Here is a 23,304-nt window from a genome sequence, read left to right as displayed (position 1 = left end):
ACGTCATAATGAAGGATATTAAAAATACATATTGTATGAGAAAAGTATTCAACATCAAAGATTTACAGTAACATACAATTATTTTCATCAATGAACTAGCACACCTAAAAATTTGGAAAAATAACCTGTCAACTGCCAAAAAGGAATTATTCATCCAGAGACATCATCAACACAAAACAACTCAGATTAACATCACTTTTCATGAGAAAAAATGACAGTAGCCTAAGATATATGGGAGAAATGGGCAGGGTAAAGTGAATGAACAGTCATTAAGAGTCTCAGCTTCTCATGAATAACTCTCCAGTTCCAATAATACATCATTAATTTTGTTAGCTGTTCAAACACATTGTCCACTTTCCCTGGTATTCTCAGCACACTAATTGGTAAGTGAATGCTCTCAATTGCCTTATCCTCATATTTAAAATTCATATATAGATTTTGGACTAGAGAGTATATAGATAATGATCATCTTCCATCATATAATTTCTGCACAATTATTGGAATCAATTTTGGAAAAAAGAACAATAATTTGTACAAATCTAATTGCAGGTTCACATTGGTCTTTATGTAGAGGTTTACATGCAAAGACGTACATTAACACTTACATAAAATTTCTACATGTTTACTATTATGTGCTAGGAGGAACTACATCATTTGGCAATACTAAAAGTGATTCTTTATTAGCAAACAAAGCTCAGTTTTTGGAAAAGATTTCAAGTAAGGCACTATACTATTTGTTCTCAGTTAAGAAACATCTTGAAACTTACAAGTAGCCCAATCTTCCATGGCTGTTGGAAAAGAAAATATATTGTATAAGTAAATAAACACTGAGGCTGCTGTTAATTCTAAAATTATTATTTTTAAAAATGTTACGACAGCACAGGCCAGATGAAAGGGCAATGGCATTTGTAAACCAATGAAAGAATAGTATCAAGATAAAAATACACAACTCTATCAAAAAGTTTTAAATTAGTTGTTAATATGCATAAAATTAAATAACACAAACAATGTTAACAATATTTTGGGCCAATGGCTTTGTCATCTTCAGTGTTTTAAATAGCCAGTTACTTTTTTTAATTGAATCTGTACACAGTTTAATTAGTGATATTATTTACTTTCATGCCACTTTACTGTAAATGAAACACAATGATGATATTTTCTATCTTGTGTTTCTCTCAAAATAGTGCAATATTGACGAACAGATCAAAACTGAAAGTAATCCGAGAAGGACTTGATTCAATATCAGCATATAATCTTCACTTATTTAAGAAAGCAATGAAGAAATAAATTACAGTTTCAGTGAATAAAGTAAACAATATTACTTATGAGTCCAGAAACAAACTTTACATAGGACATGACATATTTTTCAGCTGCAAAATCATACTAATGAATCAAACATATTAACTTCCCATCATGTTATTCACTGCTTCCTGTGCACTGTAGCTTTCTCGATTCAGCATCCTTAACAAAATATCTATAAATTCAATTCTACTTTGTGTCCAAATATGAAATGCAGCTCATTATCAAGTTTAAATCATGTTTTCCTACAGTCACATTTAAATCAACATTAAAAAATATAAAAATGAAGATTAGAATACAAAATAGAATGCACCAGACTCTCATGAATAGAACAAAATGGCTCAAAGAATCCTTGCAGGAGCAAAACAAACAATATTTCTAGCTAAAAATAAAAGGTACCTATGGTGATGAATATGAACGTGATCATGATCTAGGAAACCATTCAGAAGATAGAAAAAAGTTAACTCCACTTGAGAGAACTTCAAAGGAGAAGAACAGGAAATGGAACAGAACAGAATAACATCAGAGACTTCAATCAAACCATCAAGTCAAAGCTCCAAGGCCGTTCAGCACCAAACTTGTGCTTTAAGCATGATCTCAGGAAATTAATCTGAACAACAAACGTAATTGTGACCATGCAGCCAAATATTTCAAACCACTTACAAAGAAGAGGGATGGAACAATGGGCTCATCTAGTTGTGCAGGATACTTCCCAGTCAGCATTTGGTAAACTAGTCTCCATACCAGATAAAGACAAACAAAAAATGCCTAAAAGATAACACAACATCTGGCAAAGACTAAATCATTGCAGAGATTCTTAGATAGGCTGGTGACAAAGTACTAGCACAGTCAAAAACTCTTTCAACAGATTTGGCACACAGAGAAGACTCCAGATGCTTGGAGCAATGCAGTTATTCACCTGTTACACAAGAAAGATGACAAAAGAAATGCCAACAGCTACAGAGGCATACCACTTTTTTCAGTCACATACAAGATACTCTCCAAAGCATTACAGGATAGAATACAAAGTATTGAGAAAATTGATAATTTTGTTTCCCTCTCTGTTGCATGAATATACAATTTTCACTACAGTGGTTACCAGTTTTGTGCTGACACACCTATTCTTAAACCACACCTTAGCCATAAAAATGGTGCCAAAAGGCATGAATAGCCTTTTACAGAATGTCAAACTGTGAGCAACAAGAACTCCCATTGATAAGATAGCTTTTCTTATGTGTCTACCATTATACCTGAACCTACATCGTTCAATGAGAGTACTTGTTGCTCACAGTTTGAAGTTTTAAACAGAAGCTATTCGTGCTTTTTGGCACCATGCTGTATGACTACTTATGGTTAATAACAAGGTGTGAAGTTTGAGAATGGATGTGTCAGCCTGAAACCGGTACACAGCAAAAATTGTGTATTGATGCAGCTGAGATGGACAAAAGAAAAGAAATTATTAAATTTCCTCAGTATCATACAGTTGTGTACCTACCATTCTGAAACAACATGCCTTGAATAAGCATGAACAAAGAGAGAGTCACACAGATAGATTAGCAACTAGGAGAGGATCAAGCAGAATTCAGGAGAGGATGGTCACATGCATAACACTTTTTCACTATTAATGCCTTAAACAAAACCAAAATGCCAGCAGGGAAAAAAGAGGTGATCACAAAATCTGTTGATTTTAAGAAGACTGCAGAGACTTGGACACACTCATAAGTAATGGAGGCATTTGGAAAACACACAACAGTACTTATATAATAATCATTAACAAACACACAAATCTGAACTATTTGCAAGCAAAATAAGAATAAGACTAGGAGACGCCATCTCACTAATTCTGTTTAATTGTATCCAGGAGAAGGTAATCCAAGAATCGGAGATAGAAATGAGCCAACAAAGTATCCATGATGGAAAGATATTAGGCGGTCAACAGATTGATCTTAACTTAAATGTCTTGTTTTTGCAAATGATATAGTATTTTTCACACAAAACTTCAACACTTCAATAATAAAATAAAATAAAATTAAATTAAATTTAAAAAAAAGAAAAAGTTACAGTCTCAAAGAAACAGCACAGAACACAAGATCACAGCTTTCACTCAAAACTTCAGAGGGTACATCAATGTAAGTGCAAAATATGACAATATTATGAAAAGGATAGTTGCTACTCACCATATAGAGGAGATGCTGAGTAGCAGATAGGCAAAGGCATGGATTCTGTATGGTGGTAATATAGTTGGTCTACAAGGCAGGGTTTTTGTCAGCTATGAAGGGATGCGGGGTGCGTGTGTGTGTGTGGGGGGGGGGGGGGGGGGGGAGGGGGGGGGAGAGGGGGGGGGTTTGGAAGCTGTTGTAGAGGTGGTGGATAGTGGTAGCTCAAGGTGGAAATAGGAAGTGAATTAATATGGTGGAGATTTTTTTCTGGAGGGCAAGTGTTTCAGTGTGTGACATGGGATCCAGAAATTTGGGGTTGCACAGCAGGAGAATTTTATGGATGGAGAGGAGGTATTGGAAGGAGGTCTGGGCCTGACTGACATGGCTTTGCAGGACTACGTTGGTGAGGGTTAAGGGCTGGTGGAATGTGAACAGATGGAGATCACTGCGGAAGAAGGGGTTGCAGCCAAGACTAACCTTACAAGCTAACCTTACACCCGCAAAGACAGCCACAATCCACCACCTAAAAACTGATCCCAACCTTATAATCCTACTAGCTGACAAAGGCTCCACCACTGTTGTTTTGAACCGCAAGGTTTGGTTGGTTGGTTTGAGGAAGGAGACCAGACAGCGTGGTCATCGGTCTCATCGGATTAGGGAAGGATTGGGAAGGAAGTCGGCCGTGCCCTTTCAGAGGAACCATCCCGGCATTTGCCTGGAGTGATTTAGGGAAATCACGGAAAACCTAAATCAGGATGGCCGGACGCGGGATTGAACCGTCGTCCTCCCGAATGCGAGTCCAGTGTCTAACCACTGCGCCACCCCGCTCGGTGAACCGCAAGGATTATCTGGCAGAACGACTCCGCCAGTTGTCAGATTCATCCACCTACAAATTACAGTGACCCCATTCCAGAAATCCAGCACGATCTCCAGCCTCTCCTCAAATCCTTAGGCCCATCCCAGAACCTCCCCTCTGACTCCATCTCTCTCCTCACCCCCGTCACTCCTCGCACGAATATTTCTACATGCTTCCGAAAGTGCAAAAAAGCCAACCACCCAAGATGCCCCATTTTGGCCAGTTACTGTGCCCTCACTGAAAGAATCTCCGCTTTTGTTGACCAACACTTTCAGACTGTTACTTCAGCCTATTACCCACAACTTACCCTCCCATATAAAAGACACGAACTCTATCTTCCACCAACTCTCCAGAGTTCATGTTCCTTTACCACATGGTGCCCAGCTTGTCACTAATGATGCCACCTCCCTTTCCACTAACATCCCTAATGTCCATGGCCTTCCATATTGAACACTACCTTTCCCAATGCCCGATGGATTCCAAACCTACAACCTCCTTCCTAGTTGCCATGACCAACCATATCCTCACCAAAAATTACTTCTGCCCTGAAGGTGTCACCTGCAAGCAAATCTGGAGTATGATTATAGGCACTCACATGGCACCATCCTATGCCAACCTATTCATGGGCCATCTAAGCTTTCTAACCATCCAGAATCCCAAACCCTTCACCTGGTTCAGATTCATTGACATCTTCGTGATCTGGATCGAGGGTGACGACACCCTATCCACATTCCCCAAATCTCAGCACCTTCTTCCCCGTTTGCTTTAACTGATCCTCCTCAACCCAATAAGCCACCTTCCTCGATGTTGACCTCCACCTCTGTCTATATCAAACCTACCAACCACATGCAATACCTCAACTTTGACAGCTACCATCCATTCCATACCATAAAGTCCCTTCCATACAGTGTAGCCACCCTTGGCTGTCATATCTGTAGTGACGAGCAGTCCTCGAAATATACCACAAGTCTCACTGAGGCCTTCACAGACCATAATTACGTTTCCAAAATTGTGCCTTATCTCTCCAGTCACCCCATCACCTTCCAAAATCCTGCTGCCTGGCCACAATGTTGGATTGCCCTCATAGCTCAGTACTACCCAGAACTGAAGCAACTGAATCTTGAAACTTCCTTATCTGCGCACACTCCGCTGCAGAGTGAAAATCTCATTCTGGAAACTGAATCTTACTGTCCAGTTTCAACTACCTATCATCCTGCCCGGAAATGAGGAATGTCCTACCCACTACTCTTCCCACCCCTCCCGCAGTGGTATTCTGCCACTCTCCACATCTACACAATATCCTTGTCCATCCTACACAGCCCCTGTTCCCACTCTTTTCTGTCATGGTTTATATCCCTGTAATAGACCTAGATGCCAGATCTGTCGTATACCTCCTCCAACCGCCACGTGGTGCAGTCCGGTCACAAGCATCACCTACCCCATCAAGGGCAGTGCTACCTGTGAAACCAGTCATGTGATCTACGAGCTAAGCTGCAACTGCTGTGCACCGCTCTATGTGGGCATGACAATTAACAAGCTGTGGCAGCCAGTGCCATATGTATCCTTCCCACCAACATCAATTTTTCAGAATTGCACAGGTGGAAACTCTCCCTACAATACATCCTGCTTTCTCGTAACCCTCCTGACCTCAACTTTCATTAGTCATTATCCTTCACCTATCTATCCCCTATCCCCTATCTATATAATTGTAAGACAGAGATTTAGGAACCAGGTTTTAAATTGTAAGATATTTCCTGGGGCAGATGTAGATTCTGACCACAATCTATTGGTTATGAACTGCAGATTGAAACTGAAGAAACTGCAAAAAGGTGGGAATTTAAGGAGATGGGACTTGGATAAACTGAAAGAACCAGAGGTTGTAGAGAGTTTCAGGGAGAGCATTAGGGAACAATTGACAGGAATGGGGGAAAGAAATACAGTAGAAGAAGAATGGGTAGCTCTGAGGGATGGAGTGGTGAAGGCAGCAGACGATCAAGTAGGTAAAAAGACGCGGGCTAATAGAAATCCTTGGGTAACAGAAGAAATATTGAATTTAATTGATGAAAGGAGAAAATATAAAAATGCAGTAAATGAAGCAGGCAAAAAGGAATACAAACGTCTCAAAAATGAAATCGACAGGAAATGCAAAATGGCTAAGCAGGGATGGCTAGAGGACAAATGTAAGGATGTAGAGGCTTGTCTCACTAGGGGTAAGATAGATACTGCCTACAGGAAAATTAAAGAGACCTTTGGAGAGAAGAGAACCACTTGTATGAATATCAAGAGCTCAGATGGCAACCCAGTTCTAAGCAAAGAAGGGAAAGCAGAAAGGTGGAAGGAGTATATAGAGGGTTTATACATGGGCGATGTACTTGAGGACAATATTATGGAAATGGAAGAGGATGTAGATGAAGATGAAATGGGAGATAAGATACTGCATGAAGAGTTTGACAGAGCACTGAAAGACCTGAGTCAAAACAAGGCCCCGGGAGTAGACAACATTCCATTAGAACTACTGATGGCCTCAGGAGAGCCAGTCATGACAAAACTCTACCATCTGGTGAGCACGATGTATGAGACAGGCGAAATACCCTCAGACTTCAAGAAGAATATAATAATTCCAATCCCAAAGAAAGCAGGTATTGACAGATGTGAAAGTTACCGAACTATCGGTTTAATAAGTCACAGCTGCAAAATACTAACGCGAATTCTTTACAGATGAATGGAAAAACTGGTAGAAGCCGACCTCGGGGAAGATCAGTTTGGATTCCGTAGAAATGTTAGAACACGTGAGGCAATACTGACCTTACGACTTATCTTGGAAGAAAGATTAAGAAAAGGCAAACCTACGGTTCTAGCATTTGTAGACTTAGAGAAAGCTTTTGACAATGTTGACTGGAATACTCTCTTTCAAATTCTGAAGGTGGCAGGGGTAAAATACAGGGAGCGAAAGGCTATTTACAATTTGTACAGAAACCAGATGGCAGTTATAAGAGTCGAGGGGCATGAAAGGGAAGCAGTGGTTGGGAAAGGAGTGAGACAGGGTTGTAGCCTCTCCCCGATGTTATTCAATCTGTATATTGAGCAAGCAGTAAAGGAAACAAAAGAAAACTTCGGAGTAGGTATTAAAATTCATGGAGAAGAAGTAAAAACTTTGAGGTTCGCCGATGACATTGTAATTCTGTCAGAGACAGCAAAGGACTTGCAAGAGCAGTTGAACGGAATGGACAATGTCTTGAAAGGAGGATATAAGATGAACATCAACGAAAGCAAAACGAGGGTAATGGAATGTAGTCAAATTAAGTCGGGTGATGCTGAGGGAATTAGATTAGGAAATGAGACACTTAAAGTAGTAAAGGAGTTTTGCTATTTAGGGAGTAAAATAACCGATGATGGTCGAAGTAGAGAGGATATAAAATGTAGACTGGCAATGGCAAGGAAAGCATTTCTCAAGAAGAGAAATTTCTTAACATCGAATATAGATTTAGGTGTCAGGAAGTTGTTTCTGAAAGTATTTGTATGGAGTGTAGCCATGTATGGAAGTGAGACATGGACGATAACTAGTTTGGACAAGAAGAGAATAGAAGCTTTCGAAATGTGGTGCTAAAGAAGAATGCTGAAGATAAGGTGGGTAGATCACGTAACTAATGAGGAGGTATTGAATAGGATTGGGGAGAAGAGAAGTTTGTGGCACAACTTGACTAGAAGAAGGGATCGGTTGGTAGGACATGTTCTGAGGCATCGAGGGATCACAAATTTAGCATTGGAGGGCAGCGTGGAGGGTAAAAATCGTAGAGGGAGACCAAGAGATCAATACACTAAGCAGATTCAGAAGGATGTAGGTTGCAGTAGGTACTGGGAGATGAAGAAGCTTGCACAGGATAGAGTAGCATGGAGAGCTGCATCAAACCAGTCTCAGGACTGAAGACCACAACAACAACATCTATCCCCTTTCCTGTTCCCAGTCAAGCACTACACAGCCCTCTACTCCACCAATGCACCAACAGTCTTCTTAATTCTCTCCATTTCCACTGCCCCCCCCCCCCCCCCCCCACTCCCTGTCTAACCTTCCCACTGCACCTAGCTGCCCTACCATCTCCCCACCTCATTCCTGTATGCTTCCATGAGCAATAGTTTACAGTCCCCCACTCGTACTCTGCTATCCTTTCTCCTCCTCCTCCTCCTCCTCATGCCACCATCCTCTGTACTCCCACCATCCAGTTTGCTTCTCCCATTGTGCGCTGCTGCTTGCAGTCTGGGCTTGGCAGCCAGAGACTAAGGTAATAAGTGAGTGAGTTGCATTTGCAACTACCCTTTCCATAACACTGACATTATTTTAAGCTGAATGTTCTATTGTTAGGTGCAAAACATGTGACATACACAGTGAAGACAACATATAGTGGCAAAAAGAAAACATAGAGGTTGACGTACCTACTGGAGAGTTTCACCACAACAAACCCACAGCCCTACCTTATCACACTACATTTACATACTACAGTATCTTCATTGTAACTATATTGGTCCATGCATGATATCAACATGTTCCAAAAAGCCACGAGCATGTGGTACACATAGTAAGGGAATCAGTCATGTCCTTTTCAAGGGGACTGTGGTGTCACCGCCAGACACCACACTTGCTAGGTGGTAGCTTTAAATCGGCCGCGGTCCATTAGTACATGTCGGACCCGCGTGTCGCCACTGTCAGCAATTGCAGACCGAGTGCCACCACACGGCAGGTCTAGAGAGACGTACTAGCACTCGCCCCAGTTGTACGACAACTTTGCTAGCGACTACACTGACGAAGCCTTTCTCTCATTTACCGAGAGATAGTTAGAATAGCCTTCAGCTAAGTCCATGGCTATGACCTAGCAAGGCGCCATTAACCATTTCTATAAAGAGTCTCACTTGTATCATCAAGAATGCTGTATACAAATGATGGAGTAAAGTTAAGTATTCTAGCAGCTACGTACTTTTCTTTATAGCATTCATAACGTATCCTGTTCCAGACCTCACGCCCGTCTGCGTTAGATTATAGCGTGCATTTCGGCCTCCTCTATCTCCAAGGTGTTGGCACATTTGCCAACACATCAGGGACAATCCCAACATATGCCATAATCAAATTATAGAAACCTTGGGAAATCTGCATCGAAGTGAATGCATATCCAGTATCTTACAACTGTGCCATCTTGCTTGGAAGATGTTTTGGCACTCTACTGAACTGTAAAGGCAACACCAATCCTTAGTTTCATGAACTGCACAACTCTGGTTATGCAAATACAAATAACTGACCTGATCGGAGTAGAGAGCTGGATCAGGTAAATTCAGTGTATAAATGATAAAAGCATGACAGCATGATCAATTCATTTCACAACCATCTTGAGAAGTTTCCAGTTCCAGGCTTGGTCTTTTTGAACATATGCCTTGCAATCTAGTCCTGTTTTCCCGCATCTTCCTGTATTCACTCTGGGCCAGTCCTCACCTCTCTTTTCAACACACTCCTCCACACCTTTCAGCCATCTATCCCATGGTATTCCTCTTGGATGTTTCCTTCACATCTCCATTTCATGTATGTTCTTGTGAATCTTCTTGTTTTCCATTCTCTTGAAATTGCATACTATCTTAGCCGGGATGTTTCTATTCTGATCTTCAAGGAATCATCTAAGAATTGGAATTGGACAGGGATTTTGAACAGCTACCTATTCCTGAGTTAACTTCCTGTGCCAGGGTAGTGTTCTCTCTCTTTGGATAACATGGTATGCCAAGAGATTGAAGAAATACAGAACTTCTCAAAACATAAAGTATGTCACACACTTTGGGATGAAACATTTCCCCAAGCTTCCAAGATCACCATGTAAAGAATGTACTTTGTACCTGATGGAAACACGTGAACATGTAGGCTTCCATTGCTTGTGTCAATCTCGCCACGAGCAGATTGGAGGCAACAACAATTATTTCACTAGTTACCGAGTCATATCAAAGCAACAGAAGTGAAGTTCCTCTGTTATTGTCTAAAAGAGAAATTGGTAAATAAAAAAAGAAGATATCTGTTAACAGTTGGACAAGGAAAAAAGTCTGCGAGAAAGCCTTGAAGTAAGCCAATTACAGTCACATGAAGAGAACAGCCATCACAGGACTCCTTCAATATACTTTGATTGAAATTCTGTTGAGAAAATGCCAAAACGAAGACCATATCATGGTTGTAGAAGCAGATCTTCAAGAGTCTAAAAGGTATAGATGCCAGCTGGCAACAAACATATGAAAAGAACTGCTGATGGACAAAGATTTATGATAAGAGATTCATCCAGCTTGTTAGGCTGTAGAAATTATGGTGATGGTTGCTAGATGATAATGTGAGAACTATTGGTAATGGATCTTGCAACATCTTTAACTTCTACACAATCAGTTCTTCAGAGTAATTCAAGCATCAGTATTGTAGATGCTTTGTGTTGTCCAACATTGTGAAGCAATTATAACAGGATGTATAAGCAGACAAGGAGAAAAAAACCCAAGTTTTTTCCCCAGATCTCCCAATTAAAAATACACTTTCTCCTGGGTGAAAATATACTTTTTCCGTGTTAAGTGACAATATACTTTCCAGCTGAACTGTAAAACTTATCAATCCTTTGACTGGTTAAGGTTTTATAAACTGGCGCAGAACTTCGCGGAGTTTTACAAAGTGAACAACAGAAAAAAATTAAAAATGCGTTTTGGAAAGATCCAACATGGAAGTTGCATATTTTCATATTACAAAAGTATATAGTCGAATTCCACCAAACACTGAACGTTAGTTTCTGAAGTATCAAAATCAAGATTGGGATGTGCTTTTGAAAGCCAATTATAGCTCGTGTCACATGAGTCTGCCAGCTGATGGTAGCAGATATTTGTCATGTTTATATGGGGCTCCCAAAACCAGATTTTATAAACCGATTTTCCAATACTACTTCTGGGTGGTCATTTAAACATTTCAAAATCGATTCTGGAAATCCATTTCTGGTTGCCAGTTTTCAATTTCTGCAAACAATTTTTGCTCCCTTGGAAATGCAGTCGGCATCAAAACGTGCTTGGGCTGTAAGGTTTCGTCTTGTTTTTAAAAATTTTTGGCTAATGCTGATGGAGTGGCTTTTTTATAGCAGTTTCCGAAATTTGATTTTTGTCTTTCGGAAGATGTGTCACAAGTAAACATAGTGATTCAGAGCATACGATACATGATGTAGTCAGCCTACAGCAACATCACTGCCAAGTAGCAAGAGCACACAAATAGGAAAAGTTAATAGTTTAAATTAATGCACATAGTGTAGCTACAAGGACAGCTAAGCTTTCACATATAATATCTGTCATTTTTGCTTGTGTTACACTTCGATACATCACACAAATTTGAGAGTAAAATTTTAAGCAATGCCATAAATGTCTGGTCTTTTGGGCTCAAAATTCTTCTAAGTGGCTGGCCCTCCCAGTGTTAAGCTTTAAATAAAATCAAACACTCTGTGATTTAAGAAATTCAAAGCAGTTCGCATGTGTAACATAATTCACATTGTGTAAAATAAAATATACTTTGAAAGTAACACTTTCAAACCAACAATTGCAATATTTTCCCACGAATAGTTACAATTCACTTCAGCAGTTGTCAGAGAGCACCAGAAAATGGTGTTACCGTGCGTGTGCAGCTACAATGATGTAGGTAGCCCATATGTTCATACGTATAAAGCATTAAGAAATCTCACATTATGTCATAAATGAAACAGGACATCAGAGGATCCCCCAAGAGCATCAGAATTTTGTAAACCACACTAAAATGCATGATTCAGCTTAAAGAGCACATTTATATGTCCAAATTCACACAGAAGTAGGTCCCAAACTGATACTAAACTTTTCAGTGTGGTTTTCCAGATGAAAATCATGTTGGAGTATCAGTACTGTTATTATCACATGTTTAGTTCTTTATTATGGCATAATGCCATATGTCCCAGATGATAAAAACGTGCACTTGAAATCGCACAAACTGTTGACACTAGCCGATACTGTTTCAAATAAATTGGCTGCCTCTATGGAAAAGATTAATTAAAGCCAATTTTTTTAGCAAATGAACAAAAATAACTTCACTGTACTGCAAGGCAATTAATGCCTGACTGCGAAAAACCTGGAAATAAAGTGAAATCAGAAAACTGAAACTAACAACATATTTTAGCCTTCTGTAATTATATGAATGTATTTTAATTCACTTTATAGCTCCCGGCCACAGAAATATATTTTGTTTTCATTTGATTTGAGAGCTGTAAACGAAGGGGAAACAGCAAAACCACCATGATTCACGGGGAGATTACTCCTCACTCTATTACAACTCAGACTGCTTTGCGATGTGCAAATCTGGCAGCTTGGACACGCCAGAAAAATTGTTTTGGTTAGCATCTGGCTGCTTGTCGCTATTGCTCATACAGCTAAGAACCGCACTTCAAGCAGCCAGATGCAGGAGAAAGTGCTGCTCATATGCGACAGTACTGTCCATACGCATAACCCCACTGGTAACTGCTTAAATTAACCAAATGTAAACAGTTGTGACATCACGCTCATCGGAAGCAGTTTGTTGTTATGAAGTAGTCTTTGTCCTAAAGCTTTTACACATTTTGCTGTTAGCAGACATTTGTGTGTGCACTGTGTTTTGTTGTTATAAATAGTGCATTTCCTTTGCAACTTAAGTTTTATTCCCCCCCCCCCCCATTTATGTTTTATTGCTGCAGCATTATTTACAGTAGTGGGCTAAAGTAAAATTCTTTGTCAGAGTAGCAGTTCTGACCAGTCAAAACCACAAAAATTTAACTGAAAACGAAAACAATGAAAATTCCCAGGATTATAAAAGATTCCCAGGTTTTTCCCAGTTTTCTCCCGAATGAAAAAATTCCAGGGTTTTTCCCAGATTTCTCAGTTGTCCTGGGGTGTATACACCCTGTATAATGATTGGCTGGGAAGATCAGGTTGCCTGACCCCACCTCTCACAATTATTTATCCATTAATGATTGTGATTTCTGGGGGCTTACTTATTTATGAATTATAGTAATTGTGAGAAAATCCTATCTATGCATAAAGAGGAGCACTTTCTGCTAAGGGCACAATTCCATCCTGGTGCTTTTCTGTATGTGTGCAACAAACATGCTTACGGTGCACAGTGTCAGTTCTTGTCGGTGACCTCATTCTACCTAAATAATTCTCAATTCCATATTCTACATAATACAGTTTGGCAGATATTCTAGTTAATTCAGACATTGACACAATTGTGGATCAAATAAAGCTTCACAAAACTACAAAAAGAAGCAGTGTTGAATGTCAAATCCGGCCAACAGGAGGGAAAAAAAAATAATAATAATAATTCAATTGTTGACATTAATCTCTACAATGTCTGCTCCGCAGTGCAGCGGTAGCGTTACCGCCTACCACACAAGGGGGACCAGTTTCGAGTCCCGGCAGGGAACTGGGTGTTTGTCCTTCATCATCATTTCATCGTCCCTGAGACGCAAGTCGCCAAAGTGGTGTCAACTAAAAAGACTTGCACTAGGCGGCCAAACTCCATACGGTCATTTCATTTCATCTCTACAAAGCAGATCGACAGTGAGGAGCAGAGCAGGAATGCCATATTTATGCTGCAGTTATCAGACAACATCTAACATTCTCAATAACACAGATAAAACCAGTTACCTTACCAATTCGATCATCACACAGGAAAACGGATATTTAGAGAATAGATGAAAACACATCAGTATATTTTATTGAGGATGCTCTAAGTATATTGTACACTACTCTGTTTGTCCTAATCATTTAATCTCACCTTCATCAACATGCAAGCTGTTGAAGTGGCATGCAATAGAAAGAACTGCACCAGGTGGCCGAACAACCCAGTTGGGGTCTCCCAGCCAATAATGCAATTCCCATTATTTCATTTCACTACTGTAAAATCAGGAAACGTGTGTTTGACAACTACTACACTGGAAGCCGTCAAATGACAAGGCAAATCTATGCACATCAGGCAACTGCACATGGATATAGCCAACCCTGGACCAATGCACCACCTTCATTCTACATCACCACTCAGAACTTCCATCCACATAACCAGTCGCAAAATAGGGAAAAGCAAATGATGCAACCAACTATGGAGATGAAGCCCCCCCCCCCCCCCACACACACACTGAAAGCAAATATCATCCATGGACAGCAGTTGCCAAGATGTAGACTATAACACTGACAACATAATTTATGACTGTCCCGGGAAGGCGCTAGATGACTATGGGGCACAATTTTTTGTGATATCGGATGCTTGTCAGTGCTAGCTGCAGAAAATTAAGTTTCGAGATTCAAAGGACGTTGTGCTGAAGGTTGGAAATGAAAAATGCATCCATCCAACAGGAATTCGTCTGGCAAGAATAACCAATGATACTGCATAATGTATATCACAGTCTTTTGTTTTCTTATTTCACCAGACTGCAGCCATAATGTTAGCCACAGACGGAGTCTTTTGCAGGCATGAAAATCAGTTATGGATCATGATAGATAGGAGCTCCAGACTGACAAAACTATTCCAACAAGATCACTGGATGATTGTTTATTTCTGAAGACACACTTGTTCCAACATCATCAAGATGTGTTCTAGTCAACAGTGATGACACTCACTTTAACACTGAAGATATAGTCAAGTGCAAAAAAATACTAAGCCTCAAAATAGAAATCCATATGGCAGCAATGATCATAACTATCACCAATAGACAAGAAGAGTGCTGAGTCATTAATTGCTATGAACAGCCACAGCCCACTGATAGGGACATGTGTTTAGGAGCAGTGAACTGGCTTAGAAAGATCAGGTCAGTTCCACTGATGGAGAATAAAGCTACTAACATATGGACCTGGAATGTCAGGGTAAGTACCATGAATATCATAACACTAAACCTAAGATCTGTAAGTTCAATTTATGGGTTTTGAAGCCTTTGCAGTAGATTGTTTTATTTCTCACACATCTCCAGTGATACTGAAGATAATGATTCCGTCTTGATAAAGAAAAAGTGAAGAGAGTTTGTCTGTGTCCTTTACATGAAACCTTATCATAGATCAGAGGCACAGACTGGTATATGGGATTGGAAAATTCTGGAACTTAACTGTATTTTGGATTCTATGTGACAATATTACTTTCATACCCAAATTTATACCTGAGACACCATCACATAATCATGAAACCAGAACAACATAATTTCTTATTATTCATCTGAATTGGAACCTATAAAGCTCTCTTACTGGCCAGTGATACTGGTATGTAATTCAGAAATATGAAAGATGATTTCAGAGATGCAATCAGTTTCAATGTATAATGAAGAATAATAATAACACAAGTTATATGGAGCACTTTTCTGAAAACTGAACTGATCTTGATGAACTCACCAGTCTTTACGTGCTATGAAGAAAAATGTAGAAATATTTGTTACCAACTAACCTTTGCGTCGGCACTGTATGTAATATCCCAAAATTGGTCCTTTGCCAGACTGCCCATTTGTCCAGTGCATGTCAACACTATATGCTGTTTTGCTCATAACTAGATCTTTTGGTTTAGATGGAGACCCTTCCTGTGGTCCTGTAGTGATGTTGGCTGTAGTGGCAGGCCCATAATCTATGGTCTGTGCTCGTACTGAGAATATATAGGTTACTTCCTCTTCCAATGTCTGGATTTGGAGTGATGTTCCAGAAACTTTCTGCTTGACTTGTTTACTAAAAGCTGCACAAAAAAATAATTTCTCATTCAAATAAATTGTAGTAACTTTATAAAAATGAGAAACGAAATGATATTCTACAAACTTTTGTGCCACCAATCAAATTACACAACTAGCAAGTAATAAATAATTACAGTAGAGTCCCATTAATGCTAACTAACTGGGACCGGACCTTGTTCGGTTTACCGATTTGTTCGGATTCGCTGGAATCACGGTAACGAGTTTCTAGAATGAAGTATACCAAGTAGACAAGTAGGTACACCACGGTAACAAATGGGAACAAGTGTGGGAACAATGGCTCACTCTCACTCCCTGCCCTGCCTGCTGATTTGATGTTTATGAGACGATGGCGCAACTATGAGTCATGTAACAGACTGTCTTCATTATGCCAAAAAACAATGACTGAGTTTTTGTCATCTAAAAAGTAGGGATAAAATTTCCTCTGTATTTTAGTAAGTTTGACAGCTTTTCTTTCATTGTTATGCATTGTTTAAACCTAATGTTTTCTTGCCAATTTTTCTAATACATGTTTACTGTACTATGTAAATTAAAATAGTGTGCATGTACAGCAGTTTACCGCACAGTTTTCCATACTTAAACTAACATTTTTCATGTTTGGATTAACAGAACGCTCGGATTACCGGGCTTCGGATTAGCGGGACTCTACTGTACTATCAATGGCATGAATTAATATAAACATCTTCTTTTGTTATTTCTTTTTCAGCCCTGTAGGAACTCTTGTTGTAATCATCATCATCATTATGTACTCAACTATAAAAAGACAAAGAAATTGTTAAACACTGTTACCAAAAATCTTGAAAAGTTCTTGATGATTTATTTCACATTTTTACACAACACTCTAATAAACAGTTAGATGGACATGGGCTACACATTTTTTCAAGGAACAATGAACAGGTTTTCTGTTAAAATTGACTGTGAAAAAGAAAATGCCGTGCTGTGAAAAATGTGTGGTTTTGTTTTCTTTCTCACAGTCAGATTTAACTACAATAAGGCATTTCAACTATTAGACACATTGTTTTCCTGCGTATGTTCTTATGCCTTAAATACTACAAAAAATTGTATACATAGCAATGAACTGTTTTGTTTTCTTTCTTGCAGTCGGTTTTAAGGGAATACAGGAAAGTTGTACTTAAGGCTTATCGGCTTTGATTAGAACACTGCTAATGAATCTGAATCATCTGAAACTTTGTAATCCTTTGTGTTCACACATTAAAACTATGTTAAATACTCTCACTGAAGCTAGTATCCTCATAGATCCAGCAGCTGCAAACACAAATGAACCCAACTGGTTTTCCGATTCAATTTAAGTGACTTCAATTCCCAATCAAGGTTTCATTTGCAATAACATTTTAACAAGGCTCAAGGACAGAGAGAGGGGGTGATGAGATGTACAGAGAAGGGGAGGGATGAAATGGACATAGAGAGGGGGAAGCAGGAGATGGACAGAGAGTTGGGGAGAATGAATGGGCAGAGAGAGAGAGAGAGAGAGAGAGAGAGAGAGAGTGTGTGTGTGTGTGTGTGTGTGTGAGAGAGAGAGAGAGAGAGAGAGAGAGAGAGAGAGAGAGAGAGAGAGAGAGAGTGTGTGTGTGTGTGTGTGTGTGTGTGTGAGAGAGAGAGAGAGGGGGGGAGAGGGGGGGATATGACAGACACAGAGGGGGGACAGGAGGAGGAGGAGATGGACAGAGATAGGGGGGAGAAAGAGATTACAACGTATTCCCACACATATTTAGCAACTGAGAAGCATTGCCCGGTTCGCAAGTTGTTAATCTTTAATAATGGCAGTATAGCTGTTAGGAGTACCCTAAAAGTGAGATTTCCATCATCTCACTACAAGTCTCACTACGCAGAATAATTGTGGCATCTGCTAACAGTCAAGTGAATTCTCTTCTAGCTTGATGGTTACCAGTTATCCATTCCTGTCATTGTAGCAGCTAAAAGTGAGAGCAGAAAGGAAAATGTAATTGGTAACCATAACAGATCTGATCCTGTTAACTCAATGTACTGACTTCATGTGTGCCTAGCACATAAACCTGTGTTATAAAATGTCACTGAACCTGTTACTATGTTCAAGCACCCCATATTCTTCTTAGTGGCACACAAGAAAAAGAATGACAATGAACTTTTCAAATTAATTAATATTACACACAAAAAAAAAAGTAATGGATATGTGCTATATGAAAGGAACTTTGTCCTTCAGATTTTTTCTATTGAAGTTTGTTTATGAACTGATGAGGCAAAAATTTGATGTCACTAAATCAATAAAATAAGGTACATATTGTTTACTCAACATCAAGATTTTGCTCAATTTATTGAGACACATAGCACAGCATTACACTCAACTGCACTTAACATTGCCAATTTCTTCAATTAAATTGAGTAAGAATATTTTGTGTCTGTGTAAATCTGATTTGTTATCAATTTCAAGACACTACACTGCAACTGTGTACAACATCTGCACAGTATGGCAATCACATACTTGCAAACACCGAGTGGCATTTTCCAATTTTGAGTGCATATTACAAACATGTAGGAGACAGGCAAAATACCCTCAGATTTCAAGAAAAATATAATAATTCCAATTCCAAAGAAAGAAGGTGCTGACAGGTGTGAAAATAACCGAACTATCAGTTCAATATGTCACAGTTGCAAAATACTAACACGATTTATTCATGGAAGTATGGAAAAACTGATACAAGCCAACCTCAGGGAAGATCAGTGTGGATTCTGGATAAATGTAGGAACACGCAAGGCAATATTTACCCAATGACTTCTCACTGAAGATAGGTTACAGAAAGGCAAACCTACATTTACAGCATTTGTAAACTTAGAGAAGCTTTTGACGATGTCAAATGGAACACTGACTTTCAAATTCTAAAGGTGGCAGGGGTAAAATACAGGCAGCAAAGACTATTTGCAATTTGTACAGAAATTGGTGGCAGTTATAAGAATCAAGAGGCACAAAAGGGAAGCAGTGGTTGAGAAGGGGGTGAGGCAGGATTGCAAACTATCCCCGATGTTATTCAATCTCTATACTGAGCAAGGAGAAACGAAACAAAAGAAAAATTTGGAGTAGGAATTAAAGCTATGGGAGAAGAAATAAAAACGTTGAGGTTTGCTGAGATCATTGTATTTCTGTCATAGATAGCAAAGGACTTTGAAGAGCAGTTGAACGGAATGGACAGTGTCTTGAAAGGAGGATATAAGATGAACATCAAACAAGCAAAACAAGGATACTCAATGATATCTGTTATTTCCTGGATGTTGATGTTGATGTATAGGTTAGTAATGTTGAAAAATACAAATGTTGCATCTGGAGTTTATGTCTTTTATTTTTTTAGCTAATGTTCTAGAATTCCTTATTGTATATCTTTTGTTGTATGTGTATATTCTGTGGTTTGGGCTACAAATTTGTTTGTGGTGTTTCTCTTGATTTGTGTGATACCCTTGCTCTCAAAGAAATCATTAACTTTTTGTACGTAGTTATTTTTGTTTATGATTTGCCTTTATCTGATTTAATTGTTAAGCCATTGTTATTCGCTAATTTTTCATTAATCTGGCTTGGTGTTTTGGTATCTGAATAGGTATTATAGCTTTTCCTGATTTTGAGCTCTCTTTCTGTTGCATTTGCTATTTTGATAGTAATTTCATTCTGCTGTTTTATGGGTAAGTTTGCTAAGTCGACTGCTACTTTTGCAGATGCTGTTAGTTGGTTTTGTACACTATTGTGGAATCAAGGTTTGATAGTGTACTTTAATCCTTTAATCCAATAATTTTTGCTCTTGGTCATTGAAAATAATTTCAGTCATGTTGATGGTTTTTTATGAAAATTGAAAGGAGAAATTATGTTGTTAGTTTTAGCAGTGGGATATTGTTTTTCTAAGAGGTGTTTGATTTTACTTTTGTGTATGGATCTGATCTGGGTGCTTATGTTACGCACATAGATATTTATGAAATGTGACATCATATCAAAAATTAATGGAGTAGTAATGTTACTTAATTTTAGGTGAGTCACATACATATCCTGATTTAGAAGTTCCTTATAAGGCAGTTTACTGTTAATTTCTCATTGGATCCAAAATTTTAGTCCATATTGTATGATGTGAGGTACCACCATTGGTTCTGCTGAAATCTTGATGTCGATTTGGACTGGGATTAGCTTCTTCATTAAACAAACCTTATTGAGAATTTCACACTTTCGATGACTTTTACCATTTTTATTCTTATCTTTACGTACTTCAGCAAGTTCCCCATATGGGTGTATGACATTGAAGGCCACAACTTTTCTCCTTTGGGGCCTGCAGAGCAATATATGTCTTTTAATGACACGATTATTATGAATAGTAGCCAGCTACACTGCCATGTAAATTGTTTATATTTTATATAATTCATAATGAGCCAATTTCAGAAAATTGCCATCGTTAGGTGCTCTATAATTACATAAGTAAGTGGTCTTAATAATGCATCTTTAGCTGTTTTTGCCTTACATGTAACACTGTTGCTGTCATGTCCACATTAGTGTACAAAAACAACTAATAGCAACTGCAAAAGTAGCTGAAGACTTAGCAAAATTACACATAAAACAGCAGAATGAAATTACTATCAAAAAAGAAAATGCAACAGAAAGAGAGCTCAAAATCAGGATAAGCTATAATACCTAGTCAGATAACAAAACACTATGCCAAATCCATGAAAAATTTATGAGTAACAATGCCTTAGCAATTAAATCAGATTAAGCCAATAGTCTAGCTACCATAAACAAAAAAGACTGCATAAAAAAAGTTAACAATTGCAACATGGAGAGAGAAGTTCATGTTTAGGACACGAGTCACAGTGCTCACTCTCAGTGCTGACCCCACAACTCTAAGGATCTTGTAGATGCACAGGAGATGCCTCCAAGTGGAATGATCTCAACTCTTCAGTTGACATGACATGAGTGGATCTTCCTACAGAATGCTTGTTGTTGTGCTTCAACGTGCTCAAGGGTGGGTCCCAAGTCTTACTTAAATATAAACTCTGTCTTCATTTATCAGCTCACCATGTTTTCATATCTCAAACAGATTCTTTTAAAACACAATTCCATAATATGTTGGTCCATAATACATTGGCTGTTTTGACAACTTGTTGCTGCCATGACTCATCCTTTGTTCATTGTGCTCTGCCACATGACTTTTTTGTTAGTTTCATATCTTGAATTTTTCCTCTACTGTTTGGGTAGTCTGACCTACATGTTCAAAGTACAATAACTGTCTGTGTAACACCAACTGAAAAGCTAAGATTACTCCACATAGTGGGCCTGCTCCACACCTGCAACTTCCAAGCCCCTTGGTGGCAGTGTAGACATTGAAGATCATGACTCATGTACTGGCTCTTCCATCTCACCACAGGAGCAGCTCACATGCACTGTGGACTGGAGCTAGACAGTGGGAATGTGGGGATATGTGGAACAGTGCCCAGTAGAACAGAAATCAGTCAGGACTGCCTGAAGGTGACACCATTTCAGCTTGCTGAAATACTGCACCATTTGGACAATGCTGCTCAGCTGAATACCAAGAAGATTTCAAAATCATTACACACCAGGTGAGACTAAAATCACAAATTAAATAATTACTGTGCAGGTGGACATTTCTGCACATGTAGCATTTACAAGATTTAGCCTGACATGTCTACAAAATGTACCAGTCTGGCCTTGGCAGCCAGAGACTGTGGTCTCGTGTGTGTGTGTGTTGTCTGCTCTGATGAAGGCCTGTTTGGCTGAAAGCTTCGTCTGACAGTCTTTTTGTTGGGTCTATCTGTGACTCAGCATCTTTGTTATATGGTGAGCAGAAGCTTTCCTTTTCAAATATTGTCATATGTACCAGTTGAGCCGTGGCGTCTCGGGTTTGATCTATCAAACGTACCACGTATAATATTATTGCTGTATCGCAGAGGAAAGAGAGAAGTGGCACCCCCTCGTGGGGGATGTCGGCAAGGCACCTGTGACAGTCGAATAGTTGGATTTTGGAGGACGAGCAGAGACAGTGAGATAGGCAGTAGTGTGCGGAGCATGAAGCCGTGTCTGTCGACGCCGTGTGTGGTGGCAAGACGAAAGTTTGCCACGTTACCTGATTGTGTTTGGGCATTTGAGGCGGACTGGGTGGGTAGAGATGCTGATGCTGTCGGGAACATGCTGCTTCCTTTTTTATGATGGATTTACCGTTTGCTTCTAGTGACTACATTCTCGTCTCTATGGCTCTGTGACTGATGTGATGCCATTGCGAGCACAGTTGGTTTGGATATAAGTAGCATTTTGTTCTCAGTGTCCATCGTTCTGGTGATTACTGAGTGTGCTTGCCATTGTGGTGTATTTATTGAGCAGTGTGCTTTGGACGCTTGACCTTACTATTAGGAGTCCATTGCGTAATGCCGCGTTTATCCTGTGAGGACTTGTGTTCTGCATTTAAAAAATTAGTTGTTGTCAGTCACTGAATTGCTCAAATGCATTCATACTTCTCTGCTTAAGTGTTATTGTTTTATGCTCCTCTGAATGGGAAAATGATAAAGGGCCTTACTATTACTGACCTTCTTGTGTGCCACTGACTTGGTTGTGTTTTTCAGCCACGTAATTTGTGCGTTTATTGTAACGAACTGATGTCTGTTTCTGATTAATGTCTACCTGTGACATTGAGTGTTAATCTTGTAACGAACACTGTTTTAGATATTTTAATCAGTGTGTTGCAGGACATATCCTATTTGTACTTCGCAAGTGGAGAGCGGAGGCGGTTTAATGGCCATGATGATGTGTTGGTAGATCCATTTCACGAGTCCAGGCCAGTCACCCGGAGATTTAGAAGTTGTATGTTGTGTTAAGTTACTGCTCCTTATTTTAAGCATAGTGCCCTCATGCAAGAAGTTTATGTGGTTTTGCGCAGATTGCGCGGTATGTTTAGATGACTCTGAATTCAGTGTGTTAAGTTATTACTCCTTATCTTAAGTGCAGTGTGCTCATGCACAGGAAGTTTATGTGGTTTTGCACAGATTGTGCGGTATGTTTAGACGACTCTGAATTCACTGTGTTAAGTGGTGTCCTCTGGGGTGCTGGAAGTAGTGGATAGACAGCTGTTTTGGACACGCTGTATATGCAAATAATTTATGTCCTTACTACATTGGTGAGTTGCTTGCCCTCTGTGTCTCAGGTGGTGCTAATTTCATTAATTTCGCCACCGGTCTTCGCAGAGGCTGCGCGAGGAAC

The 23,304-nt window shown here is 39.4% G+C and overlaps 1 protein-coding gene across 1 annotated transcript in view; it reads right to left on the bottom strand.

Annotated features, from left to right (window-relative positions):
• LOC126112881 (protein sidekick) overlaps positions 1–23,304 on the bottom strand; it is a 161,733-nt gene that overhangs the window by 12,707 nt on the left and 125,722 nt on the right. The window contains exon 31 of the mRNA XM_049915014.1: positions 15,782–16,060. Coding sequence (XP_049770971.1) covers positions 15,782–16,060 — 279 coding nt within the window. The remainder of the gene's footprint in view (positions 1–15,781; positions 16,061–23,304) is intronic.

Source organism: Schistocerca cancellata, chromosome 1 (genome assembly GCF_023864275.1).
Source record: "Schistocerca cancellata isolate TAMUIC-IGC-003103 chromosome 1, iqSchCanc2.1, whole genome shotgun sequence".
NCBI classification, from domain to species: Eukaryota; Metazoa; Arthropoda; class Insecta; order Orthoptera; family Acrididae; genus Schistocerca; species Schistocerca cancellata.
Note: the sequence above shows the minus strand (reverse complement) of the source record. Positions and strands in the feature narration are given on the sequence as shown.